The sequence below is a fragment of the Hippoglossus stenolepis genome, chromosome 10 (assembly GCF_022539355.2).
Source record: "Hippoglossus stenolepis isolate QCI-W04-F060 chromosome 10, HSTE1.2, whole genome shotgun sequence".
Classification (NCBI taxonomy): domain Eukaryota; kingdom Metazoa; phylum Chordata; class Actinopteri; order Pleuronectiformes; family Pleuronectidae; genus Hippoglossus; species Hippoglossus stenolepis.
In genome coordinates, this window is record NC_061492.1 from 9207780 (window position 1) to 9229479 (window position 21700).

The 21700-nt window shown below is 44.6% G+C and overlaps 1 protein-coding gene across 1 annotated transcript in view; it reads left to right on the forward strand.

Annotated features, from left to right (window-relative positions):
- The window catches only part of syne1b (spectrin repeat containing, nuclear envelope 1b), a 73225-nt gene that overhangs the window by 41029 nt on the left and 10496 nt on the right, over positions 1 to 21700 (forward strand). Inside the window, exons 78-132 of the mRNA XM_047341617.1 lie at positions 1 to 2161; positions 2283 to 2620; positions 2728 to 2872; positions 2954 to 3172; positions 3305 to 3573; positions 3698 to 3863; positions 3988 to 4143; positions 4261 to 4413; positions 4547 to 4729; positions 4814 to 4951; positions 5130 to 5315; positions 5528 to 5650; positions 5764 to 5946; positions 6074 to 6217; positions 6487 to 6675; positions 6962 to 7102; positions 7361 to 7474; positions 7569 to 7730; positions 8161 to 8355; positions 8445 to 8621; positions 8863 to 8889; positions 9562 to 9753; positions 9968 to 10099; positions 10338 to 10438; positions 10582 to 10735; positions 10851 to 10979; positions 11089 to 11244; positions 11480 to 11689; positions 11909 to 12010; positions 12111 to 12230; positions 12322 to 12522; positions 12634 to 12807; positions 13305 to 13436; positions 13663 to 13859; positions 13996 to 14128; positions 14868 to 15050; positions 15232 to 15381; positions 15680 to 15856; positions 15946 to 16101; positions 16215 to 16370; positions 16475 to 16645; positions 16771 to 16904; positions 17010 to 17214; positions 17445 to 17627; positions 17726 to 17872; positions 17970 to 18124; positions 18264 to 18411; positions 18500 to 18594; positions 18720 to 18954; positions 19294 to 19488; positions 19580 to 19705; positions 19801 to 19956; positions 20564 to 20722; positions 21034 to 21200; positions 21368 to 21530. Coding sequence (XP_047197573.1) covers positions 1 to 2161; positions 2283 to 2620; positions 2728 to 2872; positions 2954 to 3172; positions 3305 to 3573; positions 3698 to 3863; positions 3988 to 4143; positions 4261 to 4413; positions 4547 to 4729; positions 4814 to 4951; positions 5130 to 5315; positions 5528 to 5650; positions 5764 to 5946; positions 6074 to 6217; positions 6487 to 6675; positions 6962 to 7102; positions 7361 to 7474; positions 7569 to 7730; positions 8161 to 8355; positions 8445 to 8621; positions 8863 to 8889; positions 9562 to 9753; positions 9968 to 10099; positions 10338 to 10438; positions 10582 to 10735; positions 10851 to 10979; positions 11089 to 11244; positions 11480 to 11689; positions 11909 to 12010; positions 12111 to 12230; positions 12322 to 12522; positions 12634 to 12807; positions 13305 to 13436; positions 13663 to 13859; positions 13996 to 14128; positions 14868 to 15050; positions 15232 to 15381; positions 15680 to 15856; positions 15946 to 16101; positions 16215 to 16370; positions 16475 to 16645; positions 16771 to 16904; positions 17010 to 17214; positions 17445 to 17627; positions 17726 to 17872; positions 17970 to 18124; positions 18264 to 18411; positions 18500 to 18594; positions 18720 to 18954; positions 19294 to 19488; positions 19580 to 19705; positions 19801 to 19956; positions 20564 to 20722; positions 21034 to 21200; positions 21368 to 21530 — 10963 coding nt within the window. The remainder of the gene's footprint in view (positions 2162 to 2282; positions 2621 to 2727; positions 2873 to 2953; positions 3173 to 3304; positions 3574 to 3697; positions 3864 to 3987; positions 4144 to 4260; positions 4414 to 4546; positions 4730 to 4813; positions 4952 to 5129; positions 5316 to 5527; positions 5651 to 5763; positions 5947 to 6073; positions 6218 to 6486; positions 6676 to 6961; positions 7103 to 7360; positions 7475 to 7568; positions 7731 to 8160; positions 8356 to 8444; positions 8622 to 8862; positions 8890 to 9561; positions 9754 to 9967; positions 10100 to 10337; positions 10439 to 10581; positions 10736 to 10850; positions 10980 to 11088; positions 11245 to 11479; positions 11690 to 11908; positions 12011 to 12110; positions 12231 to 12321; positions 12523 to 12633; positions 12808 to 13304; positions 13437 to 13662; positions 13860 to 13995; positions 14129 to 14867; positions 15051 to 15231; positions 15382 to 15679; positions 15857 to 15945; positions 16102 to 16214; positions 16371 to 16474; positions 16646 to 16770; positions 16905 to 17009; positions 17215 to 17444; positions 17628 to 17725; positions 17873 to 17969; positions 18125 to 18263; positions 18412 to 18499; positions 18595 to 18719; positions 18955 to 19293; positions 19489 to 19579; positions 19706 to 19800; positions 19957 to 20563; positions 20723 to 21033; positions 21201 to 21367; positions 21531 to 21700) is intronic.

The window sequence follows — 21700 nt, forward strand, 5'->3', positions numbered from 1 at the left end:
AACGGATGCTGAAAGTTCATCTCAGCACTTGGAGGCTTTACGGAAACTTGCAGTGACTCTGGAAGAACAAAAAGGAACTCTGGAGGACCTTAAGGATCAGAAACAGAAAGTCATCCATCATTTGAACTTGGATGATAAGGAGCTGGTAAAAGAGCAAATCAGCCACTTTGAGCAGAGATGGTCTCAAATGCAAAACCTGATTGAGAAGAAAGTACAGGACTCGGTGGTGACGCTAGAAGATATGAGCCAAGTAGAAGCGCGTCTAAGAGAAGCTCGGGACTGGGCAGAGGAGCAGCAGCCTGCCCTGTCTGAGGCCATGAAAATGAGTCCTCCTCCTGAGCTGGCTCAGAGCTTCCTGTTTGACCACCTGAGCATCTGCAGTGAGTTGGAGGCCAAGCAGCTCCTGCTGGCTCAAGCCATGGCTGATTCCGACAGGGTGCTCCCCCGGCTGGGCCTCAGTGAACGGCAGCATTTGCAACTGATGATTTCTGACACTCAGTCTGAGGTGGAATCTCTAAGTGTGAAAGTGGTGCAGCGCAGAAAGCACCTCAGCAAAGCTTTCACAGAGAGGACACAGTTCCTCATGGCTGTGGGTCAGTCAATTTCCTGGGTCCAGCAGAACGAGAAGAAGGCCCAGGCAGAGGAGTACATTGCCTTGTTACCTGATGACCTGGCCAAGCAGGTCCGAACATGCAGGAACATCCAAAGCAGTCTGAAGGCCTATCAGAGCGAGCTGACCTCCCTGTGGGCTCAGGGCAGGGATCTGATGAGGGATGCCAGCGAGGAAGAAAGGAATGAGATTCTCACAAAGTTACAGGAGCTGCAAAACATCTTTGACAAGACGTTACACAGATGTGGCCAGAAACTTCATGAGCTGGAAAAAGTGCTTGTCTCCAGAAAGTATTTCAAGACTGATCTTGAGAAAATATGTCTGTGGATAAAACAAGCTGATATAGTCACATTTCCTGAAGTAAATCTGATGGTTGGAGATGCTGAGTTGGAAGCTCAGCTTCTGAAGTATCAACTGATAGTTGAGCAGGCAATTGAATATGAGAACCTCCTCCTGATTGTACAAAGAGCAGGCCAGGAAATATTGCCCACTCTGAATGAAGTAGACCACTGCTATTTGGATGAGAAACTCAACACCCTCCCTCAACAATATAATAGCATATTGACATCAGGCAAAGAGAAACAGGAGAAAATCCAGCAGGCTATTCTTACAAGGAATGAGTACACATCTTTCATAGATGTCACTCATAAAGCACTGAAAGAGCTCGAGGAGCAGTTCAATACCCTTGGCACACAGCCTGTAGGCCTGCAAACAGAAGAAGTTGTCAGTTTGCAGAGTGAATACAAAGCCATTCAGGCAGATCTGAGCAACCTGGGTCTTGCTGTGAGTGAACTGAACCAGAAGAAGGAGGGATTTCGGAGCACTGGTCAACCATGGCGCCCAGAGGAAATGACACAACTTGTGAGCCTGTACAACGGCCTGAAGAGGCTGGTAGAACAGAAAATAGAGCATCTGGATGAAACCTTAGAGTCATTTGAGGACCATAAGGCGATGGCTATGCAAGTGGACTTTGAGTTAAAGGCCACAAAAGAGCAGCTGGTTAAAGTCAATGCAGAGACCCAGTCAGCTGAGGAGAGGTTGAAGAACTACCATACTCTGGCAGGGAGTCTTCAGAGTGCCAACTCTCACTTGTCGAGGCTCATGGAGCAGATGGACACTCTCGCACCCCGTGTGGACCAAGCAGCTCAAGATGCCTCTAAAGAGCAAGTGGTTCTGTGGCAAGAGGAGCTGCGCTCCTTGCAGGCTGCAGTCGGGGACCTGATAGAAGAGTGCGAGAACAGGTTTATTCAGAGTAAAGACTTTGAGACCGAGATGAAAAGGACCCTGGACTGGCTGCAGCACGTCAGGGATGAGCTGGACTGTGCTGTGATTGTGGACGTGAGGGTGGAGAAGGTGCAGGAGGAGATCAGGAAGCAGCAAATCATGCAGGAGGAAGTGCAGTCCAGACTGAGGATTGTGGCTGCTCTCAGTAGCAGAGAGAATCAGAAGTATGTCAGTGCCAATGAGCTTGTCCCAGCCCACGTAGATACAAGCCTGGAGGAGATGGCAAAGCTGCAGGCCGACGTTCAAAAAGCTCTGAGCTCAAAACAGGTGGGACAATGTTATATTCTATAAAACATTCAAATTATACATTATAAATCATGAAATGCATGCTATTTGTTGGAGTTCACATGATATCTATGAATTAAACTTAAATTGTTTTTGTGCGAAGATTACTCTGGAGGAAGCCCTGGTGTTGTGTCAGAAGTACCACTTCAGGATGCAGTCAGCCTGTGAATGGCTGGAGGACGCCGTGTCCTTCCTGCAGCAAGCTAGCCTGGGTGTGGATGTGGAAAACTATGAAGAGTGTCTCCGGCAACAGAGTGACATCGTGTCCACGGAGCAGGAGTTCCTCAACCACCTGGAGGAATTGCAGACGCTGCTTCCACAGCTGGAGAACCTGGTCAACCCAGTAGCTAAAGAGCAGCTGCGTGTGAGCGTGGATTCGGCGAAGCAGAGAGGTGTGGAGGTCGGAGATCAGCTCCAGTGTCACCAGGATGTCCTTCAAAGGTAGTGAGAATGAAAGGGTGATGGTGCACATGTAATATACAGTAAATAGGTAGAATTGTTGTTCTTTTTGTTGCATTTAATTCTCTAAAATTTGAAATATTTTTTAGCTGTGTGATTCAGTGGAATTCCTACCAGGAGGCAAGGCAGACTGTCATTGAGCTCATGAACGAGGCTGAGAAGAAGCTGACTGAATTCTCCACTGCAAAGGCAGCCACAAGCCAAGAGGCTGAGGATAAGCTCTGCAGCCATCAGGTATAAAAAAGTCATTTTCCATTTATGAAAATTGTTGATGCTTCTATTATGCACTTAGTTTATTATCTCTTAATTGTCCAGTGCCTTGTATCACTGGTGAATGGCTTCCAAGAGAAACTGAGTGGTTTGGAGGAGCAAGCCTCTCAGCTGGAGCTGGTGGGGAGTGATGTCAGCAAGGCCACCATCAGTCGCTCGATGACCACCGTGTGGCAGCGCTGGACACGGCTACGCAGCGTGGCCCGCGGACAGGAGAGAGTGCTCGAGGACACAGCACAGGAATGGAGGACTTTCAGGGAAAAGGTATAAAGGCAAACCATGTGAAAAGAAAATATGTTGTGCATAAATAAATGATTATGTAAACACAAAAACATGTATATCACACAATATCGTGTTGAAATATACTATTAACTTTCTAAATTATCTTTTTTATAGATGGTGAAGGTGAGAGCGGTCTCTGATGAGCTCCAAAGTCGGTTCCCTGATACTGCCATTGAAAAGGCGTTGAAAGCCACGCTGCAGTCTCTGTTGGACCAGCACGACCTGCTGAGCCAAGACTTGGAGAGAGAGCTCTCCTCTCTAATGCTGCTCCGCCAGTACGCCCTCAGCCTTTTGCACGATGTGGAAGTGCCCTCGCCGACAAGTGAACAGGAAGAGCTGCCCAGCCTGAAGGAGATCAGAGCTGTACAAGACCAGATGGAAAGGTAGTGAGACAAGGGCATGCTTTATTTTTTGGGTTGTATTAATTCTAGTCACTTAGAATTCAAGTTAACCATATTTTGGCAAATCAGAGTTTGAGTAGAATCTTTTTTTGATCCTTGTCCCCAGCCTCCTGACACAGTCCAGGACTAAGCGAGCTCAAACTGCTCAGGAACTGAGGGACAGAGAGGAAGTGGAGAAGGAGCTCAGTGTTGTGAAAGCCTGGATCCAGGAGACCAGGGAGCTTCTTCTCAATCCCACTCCAGACATTGATTCTCTGCTGCAGGAGCTTGAGGTATATCTGCCATGCAAAAAAGAGAAATACCATGTTTGTGAATATCCTACTGTCAACATTGATATTTGAGTATTGTTGTTATATAGGAGAAAGGCTTCATGTGTCTTGTTTATCTCTTGTACAGATTGTACATGAAGATGTCATCACTTATCGCCAGAATGTGGATAAATTAGCAGAGCAGCAACAGAGCAAGTACCTGGATCTCTACACTATCCTGCCGTCTGAAATCTCCATGCAACTGGCTGAGGTTTCACTTGCATTGGGTGCCATCGAGGATCAGGTATTATATCGATTCAACAACTTTGAATGCAAATACGAACATAGCATCTGTTACAGGGAAAACATACACTGTTAAATATATCATTTGGCATTTTATTTATTTCTTATTATTTTTTAGGTTCTTTCTAAAGAGAGAGAAATTCAGAAAACCAGGGAAATAAAAGAGGACTTCAGCTCCAGAATCCATGACATCTCTGAGAAACTCAAAGCCGTCACTGCGAAATTCAAGGAAAAATCTCCAGATGTCGATCATGCCAAAGAAGAGGTCAAGGTGGGTTATCTAATCCTGCTTGGATCTACTGTGACATTGGATTTAATTTAGAAATAGCAAAGTTACACTATCATTGACGGCCATTCGATAATGTCACGGTGCTCAATTCTACATGTCACACTTCTCTTCACAGAGCTTGGCTGAGGACTTGGACGTTTGCGGTCGCACCCTCGCAGAACTGGATTACGCCGTGCAAGAGTTTGGCCGCAGAAACCCCCTGCTGGCCAAACAGCTGAGTGATGCTATCAGCAAACTATCAGAGATGCATCATCACACAACTCGACTAGCAGACTGTAGGAACAACTGGCTCAAAAAGGTTTGCGCCCGCATACTTTATGCTTTTGTGTTCTTCGTCAGTGAAATACGCTTTTTCAGCCTCTCTCTTGTCTTGGCTCTTCAGGCTGTCTGCCATTTAGACGAGTATAATGAGATGCTGGACTTCATCGTGAGGTGGTCAGAGAAAGCCAAAAGCCTGGTGAAGGCCAACATCATCTGGAACTCCTCTGTTCACCTGCAGGAGCAGATGCGAATGTATCAGGTGAGTTTCGGGTTTAGTCAGCTGTACTTAAAACAGATTTGTTTAGCTTATTAAGCTCTTGATTCGTTATTGGCTTCACCACACTTTATTTTGAGAATGAAATGTGTAATTGGATGGACATGGCTACAGCTGTCTTAACTTGCCTCTCATCCACTGCCTTGTTGTCCTTGTTGCTCAGGCTGTCCTGCGTGAGTCCCGGGAGCTCCACGGAGACCTGGAATCAATGGCGGAGAAAGTAGACCTCCTGTCTGAGGTGCTGCAGGTTGAATCTGTGAGCCAACAGGTCTGTGAGCTCAGTCGAAACACAGAGGAGCTTCAGCAAAACATCAAGACAAGGCTGCAGAGCTTGGAGGATGCAAATAAGGTAAAGAAGGAAAAAAAGACGAGATTTCTTATCTGTTTTATACTTTTTCAAAAGCTCCTCAAAAATGTAAATTAGCACTTTGAAGTAAAACTAAGGAATTAAGGCTCATGAGTTATTTCTTCAATGTTTTTATATTTCAGTAAACCTGACAATTGATACTGATGATGTAATTTATGAGCAGATAAATATGTATTTGACTGATATGTTCTCAGAGCATGGAGGCCCTGGAGTATGAAGTTAAGGCCCTTCACGTTGCTCTGGAGCAGGTCCAAGCCACACTGACCTCACCAGAGTTGGCACGCCAGAGCCTCAAAGAACAGCTGACCCAGAGACAGGTAACCACTCATTAAACAATCCAAAATGTAGCTCACAATCTATTTAAGAAAATCTTGAAATGCTTACTTTGCATGTAACAATATCTTAAAATGTAAACCTCCTGTTTTTGCAGCGTCTGTTGTCAGATATGGAGAGCTTCAAGCAGCAGGTGCAGGCAGTGCAGCTGTGTCAGAGCGCTCTGTGGGTCCCAGAGGAGGTGATGCCCAACCTTGCCATTTGCCGCACAGCTCTGCGTCTGCAGCAAGAAGCTAGTCAGTTGCAGCATGTTGCCATTCAGCAGTGCAACATCCTGCAGGTACAATAGGGGGCACTACTGCACAGCTAATTTCTACTGTTGCAAACCCTGCATTCAGATACAATAAGCTCTGTCTGCTTCTTTGTCTTTGTCTAACTGTTGCAAAACTCTTTGTGGTTTTGCGCAGGAAGCAGTGGTGCAGTACGAGCAATATGAACAGGAAGTGCGAGACCTACAGGGGCTGATCGAGGAAGCACACCGCGTCATCCAGGATCGACCGATCCCCACCAGTAGCATCCAGGAGCTGCAGGCCCAGATCCTTCACCATGAAGTACAATACATGAATTCATTCATTTATACCCAGGTTTCATGTACAGGGTCAAAAGCAGCTGCAACTCATTCAACTATAGGGAGAGAAGAGATACAGGGCAAGAATCTCTGCTCAGGTCTTCACTGACTTGTAGCCATAACATATAAACCATGGCAGGCTTGCATGTATTAAAACTACACATAAACTAGATGTGAACATGCAAATTGAACACAAAAGGGCTGCAAATTAGTAGAAAGATAGTAAGTTTGATATTTTGTATTTTTGAATAGGAACTTGCCCAGAAAATCAAAGGCTACCAAGAGCAGATCGCCTCACTGAACTCCAAATGCAAGATGCTGGCAGTGAAGGCCAAACACGCCACCATGCTGCTGACTGTGACTGATGTGGAGGGGCTGCCTGAGGGGCTGCAGGACGTGGACGGGGACAAATCAAAGAAATCGTCAGCCCAAGCCGTCATGGTAAGAAAAGACCAAATACCACAGATCCTACTGATGCTGAGAAAGCTATTTGCAGCTGTATTTTGCTGAGGGCTTTGCCTAATTAATAAACCTCCTGACTCATTCTGCTAACTCTGGCTTCCTGTTATTTTATTAATAAAACCTTTTGCATGCTTTCATAGCTAAATGTGTTTTTATAAGTTGCGTTGTGCCACTTTTATCTAAAAACACATTGCATATGATTAACCTTTGCACACCCACCTTGCCTGTCTGCTCTTCTGTTAATGTTTCTTGCATGGCGTGTCAGATGACGGCTGGCCGTTGTCACACTCTCCTGTCTCCTGTAACTGAGGAGTCTGGGGAGGAGGGCACTAACAGTGAGGTCTCTTCTCCTCCTGTCTGTCGCTCTCCCTCCCCCATCTCTTACACTGAGGCCACTATAACCAAGGTATCTGCCTTCTCTGTTCCTCTTAATTGGTACCTTTTACTTATCTCTTCTGAACTTTCTTTTATAAAAAAAACCCACTCAATTAAGACATACAATAACTAATAAAGAAGAATAAACTAATGCCACTAATAATCCATATCTATTATCTGCCCGCAGCTGCAAGCTCATCATGGCTAACAATGAGTTTGGAACTTTTACGGCTGCTTTGTCGCTCTTGTAACTGATGATAGCGCTGTTTGATTTGATTTGATTTTTTAGACGGGAAGAGGAACCCTCATAAGAGCTCCAATCCAAGAATTATACGACCCAACGTTTGAGTCTGTGGCCAACTTAGACGACTTGCAGCGCTCCTGGGAGACATTAAAGAATGTGGTATGTGAATAATACAAGTCAGCTCTGTGATTTATTGATCGTCAGTGACTGTTGTCATGTTTTAAGCCTGTGCAACCTTTGCCTTGTAATACAGATCAGTGAAAAGCAAAGGTCTCTGTATGAAGCTCTGGAGAAACAACAACATTACCAGGGTTCGCTGCAGTCCATCTCCTCTAAAATGGAAGCTCTGGAGGCCAAACTGAGTGAGCCTGTGGAGGCAGATAAAAGCCCCGATAGCCACGTAAAGGCCCAAGAGGTGAGTCCTGCACAACCTAATAAAAGTCTAAAAGATAAGGCTGACCAGGTAAGATGCTGGCATACAAGAAAGAAAAACCTCTTATTGTATTACAAAGAATATCTCTTTAAAAAAATCATTATTTTCTCTCTCGTTTTAATTTCTATTTCTATATTATAAATTATTTGTTCATTTCTGCTTGTACTCATTGTATTAACACATTATTCAGGTCTGTCGATACACAATTTTTTGTTGTTGCCATTTTTTATTTAATTAATAGTAGATATTAATGTTGTTTGCTGGAGCAGATGGAATCTCTCTATAATGTTCAGATGATGGCACAGAATCTGCCCGAATAAGAAAATAATACTTGCTTCTGGTAAACTTAAAAATGTTAATGTAGTAACTAAATATATATGTAGCCCTACAACTATAATGGTCTTCTCTGCAGGGTCTGATGGAAGAGATTCAGAGTGTGCAGGAGGAAATCGACAGGCTGCAGACCAGCTTCACAGAGGAACTGGCCTCGGAGGCTGTGGACTCAGACATGGCTGACCAGCTCGCCATGCATTCCTCCCTGGCTGTGTTAGCGGAGAGGATGGCCACCATCCACATGAAGGCCTCAGGGAAACAACAACTATTGGAGGTAGTTGTTGTGAAAATACAATAGTACTAATGGTAGCTGATAGTTCTTTTATGTCACATTAATAAATTCATGTGTGTGCTCTGTTGCAGGAGCGCGTTAGTGACCGTCTGGAGGGTGAGCGTCAGGAACAGGCCATACAACTGTATCACAACCAGGCCGATGAACTGGACCAGTGGTTGGTCAGCATGCGCAGTGCCGTCACCTCCACCCTCGAACTGGAACCTCTGGAGGAGACAGACATGGAGGATCAGCTTGCTGAATGTCAGGTAAGAGCTCCCCCTGCTGTCCACTCAAAGCAGTGAATAGAATCTACATATTTGAATTACCACATTACTTAAGAATATGAATGGAATTTTTTTAAATCTCAGAATGAGGTTACTGAATATTAATAATATTAGATTAGCTCTAGAGATATATTTTTTAGTCATTCTGTTAGAGTCAAAATTGGCTCTGGATAGTTTACATCTGTCTTATACGTCAGTGTTTTGTTTCCCCTATTACATATAGATCATCCCAGGGGGCAGGAACCGCTCAGTAAGTAAACAAGAGCATTAGCAGCGTTAGAGGGGCATTCAGACGGCTTGGCTCCTAAGCAACTGTACAACTAGTCTTAAGCAGATTATGCAGATGTCTCTCTATGACAGGGGCCAGTTAGAAGCGTAGGGCGGAGCAGTGGGGGGTTGTGGCTTTCATGTGATTAATAGATTCCGGCTGTTGGGATTGGTGTTGTTGCTGAAGCTGCTAGAATATCCAAGTAGGGGAGTCCTAGAGGACGGGGAGGGGAAGGCGGGAGGGAGAGTTGCCCTCTGCCTTTGGAAACCCGGTTGATCGGTTGAAGAGTTGCTGCTATGCTACTACAAACCAAATGTTTCTTCAAACATTAGAACCTCCTTCTCTGAAAGGTGTCCTGGACCGGGCTGAACATTCACCGTGGTCTTCACGGAATAGTAGCTCTTGAATCTGAGTGACAGCATGTGTGTAGCAGAGCAGGAAGGATTAGTGGTAATATGTTGCACAGGAGGCGAGGCCGGAGAGGTGGGCGAAGGATGAAAACACAGGGACAGCTCTCCCTGTCCTGTGGCCGGGGAAAGCTGCTGGCGTAGGGGGGGGCAGTTGGAACTGGGGGGCCTGTTGTGTCGTGACAGGAGCGGCTGCAGGTGGTCAGACACCATGTTTGAGCTGGCCTCTCTCCTCCTGATTCTGCAGAACATGCTCCTGGAGATTGAAGAGAAGGTGCAGGCTCTGTCCGAGCTGTCCATGCACAGTGAGAACCTGCTGCTGGAGGGTCGCACAGAGACCAGGGAGGAGGCCGAGCAGCTAGCCAGGAAGCTGCGCACGTTGAAGGGCGGCCTGTTGGAGCTGCAGAGGATGCTACAAGACAAGCAAAGTAACATCCAGGTGAGATAGCTTTAGGCTTCAATTGTTGACATATCAAAACATACCAACACTGTATGTGGATTTAGTTCAGTCCCTCTCATATCTGTCTGCAATCTAAGAGTATACTGAATGTTTATTCTAAAACTCAGAGGTGGCATCTATTGATGGCCCTGGTTCCTTGCTGATTCTTTTCTTTTCTTATTCTTGTTTTACAATGTATTGTCTGCTCCTAAAGTGTTCTCTGCAGGAGCAGGACGACAGCGAATCCGACTCCAGTCTCTCACAGAGCCCCAGTGTGCAGGAGTGGCTGGCCCAGGCCCGGACCACACGGACCCAACAACACCAGGACAGTCTTCAGAGACAGAGGGTATATTCATTACTCTGTATTTAAATAAAATGTGCTTTATAAAACATTTTGTCATTAGATATTTTTTACCTGTGCCTATTTGCAGATTCTGCAGCATTCTGGCAAAATTCAAATAATAATCTTAATATTAAAGAATAAAAATGTCTTCTACCACCACCACAATAGTTATTCTTTTGCTATTTAATGACAAGTTAAGCACGGTCAAATGTTGACTTATTGCTTAATGTTTGCTCTTCAGGAGCTCGAGGAGCAACTTGCAGAGCAGAAAAGGCTGCTTCAGTCGGTTGCAAGCAGAGGAGAGGAGATTCTCATCCAGCAGGCCTCACCCTGCAGTGCCAGGTATTTTACATCCCATTATACCACACTTATGTATATAGGCAGTAAAACATTGATCGGTGAAATGTCAAGTTAATGTACGTATAAATCCTTATGGCAAATTGTAAGTGGAACATTAATGCATTCGTGTTTCTGTCACCACGCAGTACAACAGAGCCATTCTCACCAGCAGCTTTGGTTGAGAGGGATTCTCAGGCTGCACGAGAGCAGATGAGGCAGAGATGGGAGAGCCTGAGGTTAGAGCTGAAAACCAAACTGCAGCTCCTGCAGAAAACTCTGGAGCAGGACCACAAGCAGCCGGTACAAACCCTGTGGCGTTATTATTGTTAGAGCAAGTAGTCGTAGAGGTGGAGTGTACTGTCTTTTGCTGTTGTCGTTCACGTTTAAAGCTAGAGACTGTCATGTGCTTTTGCAGGTTTATTCCAGAGCCTCTCGTGTGACCACAGCTGGATCATTGTTCAAAGGAGAAACACAAGCAGACAAATCGTCCCTGAAGACTCTGTACGACAGCTTCAGACAGGCAATAGAAGACATAACCACTCAGGTTTCACCATTTCTATCGCAATATTGCACATTGCAAAGCATACAGATTTAAATATTTTGTTCAATCAGCTTCAGCGATACAAACCTGGAACTTTCTTGTATGTGCGCAGCCCGGTGGTGGTGAGACACAGGTGGCGCAGATGGAACAGCAGCTCTACACAGCTGTGTCATCCACCTCCTCCTGGCTGGATGGTGTCGAGAACAACGTCTTCTCTGGCTCAGTGCTGCTGGCTGAAAACGCAGAGACCCACCTACAAAAGCAGGAGGTACTATCAGGCTTCAAAATCCAAAAAATAATAATAATTTCATCGGACCTTTCCGTTTAATAGAAAAACATCTCCGCAACTAGATACATAAATCGTTGAAGTTAGCATTCTGGATGTGTAATAAAAGTAAAACAAAGGATATTGGGATTTGAAACTGATAAACAAAGTTGCAGTTTATCTACACGACAGTTTAATCACGGGCTCAACTGATCTTTGTTTCCGATCTTCTCGGCAGACATTAGAAAATGACGTGATGCATATGACGGAGGAGGTGAAGCTCAGTCAGTCTCTCCTAGCCGGGTCCTCGGGTCTGAGACTTGAAGACCGGGCGCTGCTAGAGGACAACCTCGAGTGCCTGAAAGAGAGATTAGGAGCTCTGGGTTGCGCTCTGGGACAACGCTGTGACCACATTAGGACCAGAGCACATGAACTCACAGCCTACCAGGTTTTTACATTTGATTTTTGTTTCTTTTCAATTCCATCATATGTTGTATCAAAGCCAAAATCTTCTTAATTACATGTATCCTCAGATTGACAGAATACTGTGTTTTTTCTTTTTCTTTGTCAAGTAAAGTTTATTTTTATTGAACCTACAAAGAAAAAAGAAACACCAACAGAAAATAAATGAAATCTTATCTCAAATTGTCTCTTATTTCTAATACAGACTGAGTTACAGCTTCTCCAAACTGCTTTAATTGAGACCAAGTGCCAGATCCTACAGGCCTTAGCTGGAGCCATGGACAGACCAGCCTCAAAACAGCTGGAGGTAATCTACACACATTCCACCGTCTCTTTTCAAGGCTCAACTTTGAAGAACACAAACTATTAATGCAAATATCATGTATTATGTCATTTGTTTACTTTAGGTTATTGCCAGTGCAGAGGAGAACCTAAAAGATTTTGAACAGAGAATTACAGAGATCAAAACGAGAGGAGCAGCACTGCAGGCAGACCAGATATCGACAAACAAAATACTGAAACTCCAGGTAATGTACATCACTGACAGCTGCCACTGAAAGTTGGTCGGAAAAAAAACATGTTGTAAAAGCTGCTTCACAGAAAATTCTCTGTTTTCAGGATTCCTTTGAGGAGCTGGTGATGACGGTGGGTTCCCGACGCAGCGGGCTGAACCAGAACATTGCTCTGAAGGAGCAGTATGAGCGGGCTCTGCAGGACCTGACGGACCTGGTGGACACAGCCAAGGACAAGATGGCTGCTGACCAGAGGATCATTGCCAGCTCTGTGGACGAAGTCCAGCATCACCTGGACAAACACAAGGTTTGGTCAATTTGGAGCTTTATTAAGTTCCTTGAACAAATGGTTATCAATGCTGGTGACAAACTGCAAAGAGACAAACAGAAGTGGTCATTGTCTGATTGTGTTTTATAGGAGTTCTTCCAGGGTCTGGAGTCCCACATGATTCTAACAGAAACGTACTTCCGGAAAATCAGTGGCCTGATGCTTCCCAAAGAGAGCCAAGGCCTGGAGGAAACACTGGCCGAGGCTCAGAGTATCCTCAAAGAGGCACACAGTAAAGGAGTGGAGCTCGAGTGTATCCTGGAGGTAAGAGAAGAAACACTGCTCATGTAAACCATGATTTTTCCTCGATTATCTGAAATGCAAATATGTCTGGACGAGACTAGATGTTGAAAATGATGTCAACCAAAGTATTTTATGAAGATCAAGTGGTGGACAAATGTTCTAACTGCTAAGACCTAATGACCTGGGACATTAGAAGAGCTGCTGTATGTGATCATATGTTATAGAAGAAACACACAAAAGGAAAAAATCACTGTTATTACGTTGCATCGAGTCAAGTTGAGACAAATTGAATCAAGTTGAGCTTCACTGTCTTGAACAAGAAATCTGTCAAGTGACCATTTTAGTGGTTTCGAGGTCACTAGTTGTTAGTGGTGTCCATGTAGGAGGACAGACGAAAAATGAAATTGATATTAACGAATATCGGTTACATAAAATGGTTTGCCCTGGAATAAAAATCACTTACAGCGGATACATCTTTTCTATCTAATGATCCTGTTTTCTTTTTCTTTTTAAATCAGACTTGGTGCCGATTGGTGCAGGATTACCAAAGTCTGAACCGACAGTTGGAGACAGTTGAGGGAAGTATCCCCTCTGTTGGTCTGTTGGAGGAGACGGAGGAAAGGCTCATGGACAGAATCTCATTGTATCAGGTACAAAGAAACAGTAGCTCGGACTTTATGATGTGATATAATATTCTTACATAAATGCAGCTTTATTGTTCAGAAATGAAGTCGTCAATGAAGTAGGAAAGACAGAAGTTTCCCTGATTGGAGTTGAACATGTAGGAGGCTACAACTTCAGCCACTCTAGAAAAAAGGAGCCGCTCATTCACTCTCTTTACCCAGATCATCTCATTCTCTTCCATTTCCTGTAAAGGGTCTGAAGGGCAGACTGACAGAGCACCAGCACAAGCTCTACCAGGTGCTGGACGAGGGTAAAAATCTCCTGCTGTCAGTTTGCTGTCCTGCGCTGGAGAATCAGCTCGCACAGCTCGGAGAGCACTGGCTCAACAACACCGCCAAGGTCAACAAGGAACTACAGCGGCTGGAGGCCATCTTGAAACACTGGACCAGGTCAGGAATATGATCAGTGCATAGACAGTCGAGTGCAGTCTCTCGCATTTAGTTTACAAAATCAAATAAATAAAATGTGCCTGTGATTTCTAATCTCGTGGCATGATTCTATGTTTACATTGTGATTTGTTCTCAGGTATCAGAGGGAGTGTGCTGAGCTCAGCGAGTGGTTGCAGTCTGCTCTGGAGCGACTGGAGTTTTGGAACACGCAGGCGGTGCTGGTCCCGCAAGAGCTGGAAACCGTCCGAGACCATCTCTCTGCTTTCCTCGTGAGCCAGTCTTCTTTTCCCGACTTGCATCTTGTCTTGTGTTGATTCAGAGATTCTGTCTCTTTCCCAGCAGCAGTGTTGCTTGATGTTTTTACAGTCGCACACGTTGAACTGTTGGAGCTGCACACAACTCAGAGCTTTAATTTTGGACACCCTTGTAGTGCCACTTTTGTTAAGATACATATTAGTTGGGAAACTTCTACACGTTACTTCTACACACACCAAGTATGTAATTTCATGCATTATCTACTTGTTGGCAAAAGTGTCAGTGTTTTTTAACATAACAAAATGTGTGTATTCTTGAATGCATTTCCTACCTCGTAAAAAATTGCAAAGCAAATCTTTGGACATATTGAAACCTGCATTGTTTATGTCCACATTAACTTGTTAGCAGTTGTCTTCATTACATCCTTTGGAGGCACCATCGGGCTCAGTGGAATGTTTATTGTTTCACATGCACTCTTGTGCTATCAACAAATAGAATGGTCAACCACATATATAAACATTGCTCCATTATACAAGTGGTGAAAAACTCAACTGGGTGCATTTGAGGCTGAGGTTATACAACTCAGTTGATACCACAGCATATCAAATTTACTTGGGTGTGTTGGTTAGTTTTTATTGTATAAGAGCTGGCTGTTATTAGTGTTACGGCTAAAAGTATATTTATACAACATCATCATACTGTATATTATACTTTGATCTACCAGTGGATAATCCCTCTCATTTTCTGTCTCAGGAGTTTTCAAAAGAAGTCGAGGGCAAGTCCAGCCTGAAAAGCTCAGTGGTGACCGAGGGCAACCAGTTACTCCGACTGAAGAAAGTGGACACAGTGATGCTGCGCTCCGACCTGGCACGCATTGACACACAGTGGAGTGAGCTGCTCACACGTATCCCAGTTGTCCAGGAGAAGCTGCATCAGGTATCGTCACATGAAGCCACGCTCAACAGGCTTAGCATCTCCAGGGCAAATAGGATTACTCCTTTCTGCTGCCTCACTTAAATAGAGTCATGGTTGTCACGGTTGACTTTAAACTGGCTGCACAAGCCTTTTTTTCTTCCTGCTTAATATGCAAGACCGATGGATTTTCATCTCTCCTCAGATCCAAATGGAGAAGTTGGCCTCTCGTCACGCCATCTCTGAGCTGTTCAACTGGATATCCTTGATGGAGAATATCATTGAGGAAGATGAAGAGAACCTTAAAAGTGCTGTGGGTTCGAATGTGATCCAAGACTACCTGCAAAAATACAAGGTAGTTAACTTATTTTACAAACTTTGTCAGATCTGTTTAGGCCCAGTGTTATATAACCCTATTAATATATTCAGAAATCTCAGCCTATCTTTCTGTCATCTGATCAATTTCCAATTTGATGGGTCAGGAAGTCAATTTTGAAGTGTGGTGGAAGTTGTTTTGAGCCTAACACTACCTCACATACACTGTAATGTCATCAGTAACACATTTTTAAAAGGCAAAAACATAGTTAATAGTGATGCAAATTGAATTTAAAACTCTATCTGATTGTGAATCCACTGCTGTTTCCTCACTTTAGGGCTTCAGGGTCGATTTAAGCTGCAAGCAGCTGACCGTGGACTTCGTCAACCAGTCAGTGCCACAGATGAGTGGTCAGGACGTGGAGAGCAAGCGCAGCGATAAGACGGACTTTGCTGAGCGTCTGGGAGCCATGAACCGACGCTGGCAGATCCTACAAGGCCGCATCAACGAGAGGGTGAGGTCATAGACAGTGATGCTGCTATTGAAAGAATGACAGCCATTGTCATTTATTAATGCAAAAAACCACATTTGTTATTCTTGCAGATCCAGTTCCTGGAGGGTGTTTTGGAGATGTGGGTGGAGTATGAGAGCAGCATTCAGGCCCTGAAATCCTGGATGGCAACTCAAGAAGAAAGACTCAAGAGGAAAAATAGGATCGAGGATTTGACGTCTGTGCAGAATGCTCTCAGAGACTGTCAGGTGGGCTTCTTTCACTGTAATGATTCTAATTCATGAAAACCTTCTGTTCCCCTCACGTACACCTGTTTTCAGCCCATGTTTTTTTTAACATGAGAAAAATCATTATTCTTTAGGAGATGGAAGAGTTTGTGAAGGAAAAAGAGAAAGAACTAGAACGGGTGGAGGAGCAGGGCTGTGCTCTTGTCCAGAACAAGACCGATGAGGCCTGTGCTATCGTCATGGAAACACTCCAGTGTGTCAATCACACCTGGGCGAACCTGGACCACTTGGTAAGCTCCCCTGTTTTTCTCTCTGCCTTTAAGGTGGTACTTTGTTTACAACCCTCTATTCTTCTAAACTCTGCTTTTCTCTTTCTTTATTTCACCTTCAACAGATTGGACAACTAAACATCAGCCTGAAGTCGGTGCTGGATCAGTGGAGTCTGTACAAGCGAGCTTCAGAAGAGATCAATGGCTACCTGATGGAGGGAAGGTACTCAGTGTCTCGTTTTCGCCTCCTCACGGGATCCCTGGAGGCCGTTCAGCTGCAGGTCCAGAGTCTGCAGGTATGTTTGTATTTTTTGCACAATTGAACTTCATCTTTTTTATTCGGCAAATGTTGCTAAATACTCTAATGCCATGTTTGTCTGCGCTGGGGAAATGAGTCATGTGTTGTTGGTCACCTGTATAGGATTTGCAAGAGGAACTGGAGAAACAGGAGAGCAGCCTGAGAAGGTTTGGTGCTGTGACCCACCAACTGCTGAGGGAGTGTCACCCATCAGTGTCGGACTCCCTAAACAACGCCCTTAAGGACGTCAATGCGAGGTGACTTAACTTTAAGTATTTTGTAGATTTGACTCGTGTTGACATCACTGACTGCCCCTCAATATTTATATATACATCCTCCATCCTTGTCATGTTTGCGCTCAGATGGACTGGTTTACTCGAGGAGATTGCCGAGCGCCTGAGAAGCAGCAAAGCTTTGCTCCAGCTGTGGCAGCGCTACAAGGAGCTTTATGAGCAGAGCTACCACAGCATCCAGCGGCAAGAAGAAATGGCAGACCAGCTCCTCAAGACCACCTGCAGCAAGGACATTGCTGACGAGGAGGTGTCCGACTGGATCCGAGAATGCAGCGTGAGTGAAGGGCCAATGTTGAATTGTTTTTAAATCTCAGTATGTTTCTGGAAGTCTATGCCATCACTATCCTACCTGTAAGGAAATCGCCATGTTTCTATGTTGTTGCAAGATGGAAAGCTGTGTTTGTGAAGCAATTTTAGTTTCAAGTGAAAACTGATGCTTACACTATTTCCTGAGTTTTAGTTTGCTTTGAATTTTTTTTTTATTCTCTCTGTTCTGTGTCTCAGGAGTTGCTCCGGTCCCAAGCTCCAGTGCAGGCCTCCCTGCAAGTTCTTCAGGAACTGGGAGAGCAGCTGAAACAGCAGGTGGACACGTCTGCAGCCTCTAATATCCAGTCAGATCACCTCTCTCTCACCCAGCGGCTTACTGCTGTGGAACAGTCCCTTACCAGGCAGCTCACCACCCTGCAGGTCAAATAAAAAGATTCACGGAGAATATTTTTTTCAGTCAACCAGTCAGAATCATGAATTTTAAAAATTGTGCTTTGCTGACATGTTTCACCCAACAGACTGGAGTTCAAGATTATGAAACCTTTAATGATCAGCTGGATTTGTTGGGGTCCTGGATCATTGAAGCTGAGGAGGCTCTGAAGATGCAAGATCCCAACGGCTCCACCGACCTGACAGTCATCCAGGACTGCATGGACCAACTCAAGGTTCTGTGTTGTTTTTCTTTTTCTCAGTTAGTCGAACTAATTCACTTTATTGATTATCCTGAAATTGATGAATTTAACATTTCTTGTCCTACTACAGAGGCTCATGCTGAAATTCAGCAGTATGGCTCCTGAATTAGAGCGTCTGAATGAGCTTGGTTATCGGCTCCCACTCAACGATTCAGAGATCAAACGCATGCAGAACCTGAACAGGAGCTGGTCGACAGCCTCAGCACAGACCACAGAGAGATTCAGGTAGGAATAACAAAGGATTCCTATTTGTAAAATGTAAAGGTTAATACAAAAAGATGCAAGAATCATTTTCAAAACACTTTGAGCAGTTACAAGGCACTTTACAGAATTTAACACTATTCTGCTGTTTGTTTCCTTGCAGCAAACTCCAGTCCTTCCTGCTGCAGCAGCAGACTTTCCTGGAGAAGTGTGAAACATGGATGGAGTTCTTGGTCCAAACCGAAGAGACTCTGGCGGTGGAAATTTCTGGGAACTACCAGAGTTTGATGGAGCAGCAAACAGCTCATGAGGTTAGAGTCGGGTTTAAAATGAAAGGCCCTTAAACGGCATATTAATTACGGGTTTTCAATTATTTGTAACTGATTTGTTGTCTTCCAGTTGTTTCAAGCGGAGATGTTCAGTCGCCAACAGATCCTCCACTCGATCATCAGTGATGGACAGCGGATGTTGGAGCAGGGTCAGGTAGATGACAGGTAAAACCCAAATTCATGTATGTTTTTATAAAGGGAAGATTGTTAGAACTGATAAATCATTGCTCTTTATTTACTACAAATATATATATAAAAAATCTTTCTTTTTATTTCTTCCCCTCTTGCAGAGATGAGTTCAATCATAAGTTGGCTCTGCTGAGTAACCAGTGGCAGGGCGTAGTGCGCCGTGCACAGCAGAGGCGCGGAATAATCGACGGCCTGATCCGCCAGTGGCAGCGATACAGAGAAATGGTGGAGAAGTTACGCAAATGGCTGGTGGAGGTCTCCCACCCTGCAGAGGCCCTTCAGGCAGGCACCACCGTGCCTCTACAACAAGCCCGCTCAATGCTGGACACTGTCCAGGTACATAATGTTGACACTAACAGATTAAACCTCTTACATCAATCCAGCTCGTGCAGGACAGAAGCATTTTGTGTTGAGTTTCCCCACTTCTCTCTCTGGCATATATTGCCTGTGTTGATTGATTTGGACCCACTGGATCTTTGTCAGGATAAAGTAATAAGCTGTGAATCTTGGCAATGGAGATAAGACTGTCTTAGAAAGCCCTGAAGCACAACCGCAATAGCTGGAACTGACAGATTTTATTTAATATACTGATGAATCCTCATGTTGTGATTAGAAACTACCCATCTCATGCACTAAAGAACGATTTAATCAGAGTGACTGTGCTTCCTGGTACAGCTGAAGGAAAAAGTGCTGCAGCGTCAGCAGGGCAGCTACATCCTGACAGTGGAGGCCGGCAAACAACTGCTCCTGTCGGCTGACTGCCGGGCGGAGATGCTCCTGCAGGCGGAGCTCACTGATATACAAGAGCGGTGGAAACGTGCCAACATCTGCCTGGATGAACAGAAGAGAGAGCTTGTCACCCTGTTAAAGGTACACAACCAGCTGGGCAGTTATACACAAGTGTTTTTCATTCAGTTGCAATGATAGTTTGTATCATATGTGTGTATAATGTCATATACAGGACTGGGAGAGGTGTGAGAGAGGTATCGGTGGATCACTGGAAAAGCTCAGAGCCTTTAAAAGACAGCTCTCTCAGCCTCTTCCTCATCACCATGAGGATCTGCAAGCTGAGCAGATGCGCTGCAAGGTAATAGCTCCTCTTTTAATTGATTTCCTGAAGTAGATATTTTAACAACGCACGACTTGAGCTGAAAAATAATGTTGCTCTTTTGTCAATGACAGGACCTGGAGAACACATTTGATGGCTGGACGGGGGATCTGGCTCACCTGTCTGTGCTGAGAGAGTCGCTGTCTTGTACCATCAGCACTGAAGACCTCTCTGTCCTGCAGGAGCGAGTGGAGCTGCTGCATCGACAGTGGGATGAAATCTGCCACCAGGTACCACGCACTACAGAGCTCCGCTGCATGGAGGATTTGATCTGAATATACTGCAGTCTGTGTACAGCTACTGTTTAAATTTACTCTAAATGGCGTAACACTATTTTTACAGTCCCTTGAGATACCAGATAGTGGTGCTAGTGTCAAACTAAGTTCTAAGATACAGTAAGAAGTAGAATATTTCCTTGGTGCTATACCTCTGGCTGCCCTAGTCAAATACAGTTGATCACCATATAGATATAAGACAAAATACTAGACTGATTAATGTCAAAACACACACAGGTTTTTTAAGATTTGAACCTTACTGTCTACATCGAGGGCTTTAGCGTGCAATGTTAACTGGGTTTCAGAAAACCTGAAACTTCAGGGTAGGTTTTTTATAAGAGTTGCATCCTGTGTAGAGCAGATAATCTACAAACACAGGAAACGTGCAGAGACACGCACTCGCTGCTTGATGCAAATGAACCAGTTAGACCGCAGTCATCTCCGTACCAGCGCTTCCCTTGTGGACTTAATCTACTTCTTTACAATTTTACATGCATTGGTTGTTTTTATGCACTTTGCATGTTGATGCACTTGATGTTAATACAGTTTTGTGCCTCTGCAGTTGTCTCTGCGCAGACAGCAGGTGAGTGAGAAGCTGAATGAGTGGACTGTGTTCAACGAGAAGTACAAGGAGCTCTGCGAGTGGCTCACCAACATGGAGAGCAAGGTGTCCCAAAACGGGGACATCAGCATCGAGGAGATGATCGACAAGCTTCGAAAGGTAAATACAAACATGCCTGAGTGGGAACAAGCCCCTGAGGTCACATCTAATGTCTGAGAGATGTTTTCACCTACAATAACTGTGATGAAAAACTATGTGATAAATTGTTGTACTTTAGAAGTCTACTTTCTTAACATTGTTTTTAAAAATGCTGTTTGATTTTTCAGGCATTGTTTTATTTATTTTTATGCATTTTTGTAAAATATGTTGACAAATAGCTGGAAATCATCCTGTTACATTGCACTGAATCTGTTACCTGTACGTTTAGGCTTTGGTTTTTATGCACCGGTTGTTATCACATTGTGTCTCAGGACTACCAGGAGGAAATCACTGGGGCCGAGGAGAACAAGCTGCAGCTGCATCAGCTCGGGCAGCGCCTGGCCAGAGCCAGTCACCAGAGCAAGGCTGCTGAGATTGAACAGAAACTCAGCAAAGTCAGCGACCGCTGGCAACACCTGCTGGATCTCATTGGAGCCAGGTCAGGACACACACACACACACACACACACACACACACACACACACACACACACACACACACACACACACACACTTGATCAGCTTGCTAAGACATGCAGAATAAACACTATAAAGGACTTTTTTATAGGATACGTTACTAACAGAATGTCATAAATTGTATCTGCAGAGTAAAGAAGCTGAGAGAAACTCTGGTGGCCGTGCAGCAGCTGGATAAAAACATGAACAGCCTGCGCTCCTGGCTGGCCCACATTGAGGCCGAGCTGTCTAAACCCATCGCCTACGATTCATGTGACTTCCAGGAAATTCAGAGGAAGCTCGATCTGCAGCAGGTAATATACAGAATAGTGCTTTTAATAAGTATAATAAATTGTATTAACCTCCCCCCCTCAACCTCAACTAACCTTCAAATAGCACTGAGTGGTTTTTCGACCTTGTTGTCCTCAAAATGTGGAATGTCGACTGTCCCGGCAGAGCAGCAATGAATTAAGAAGGGACACGA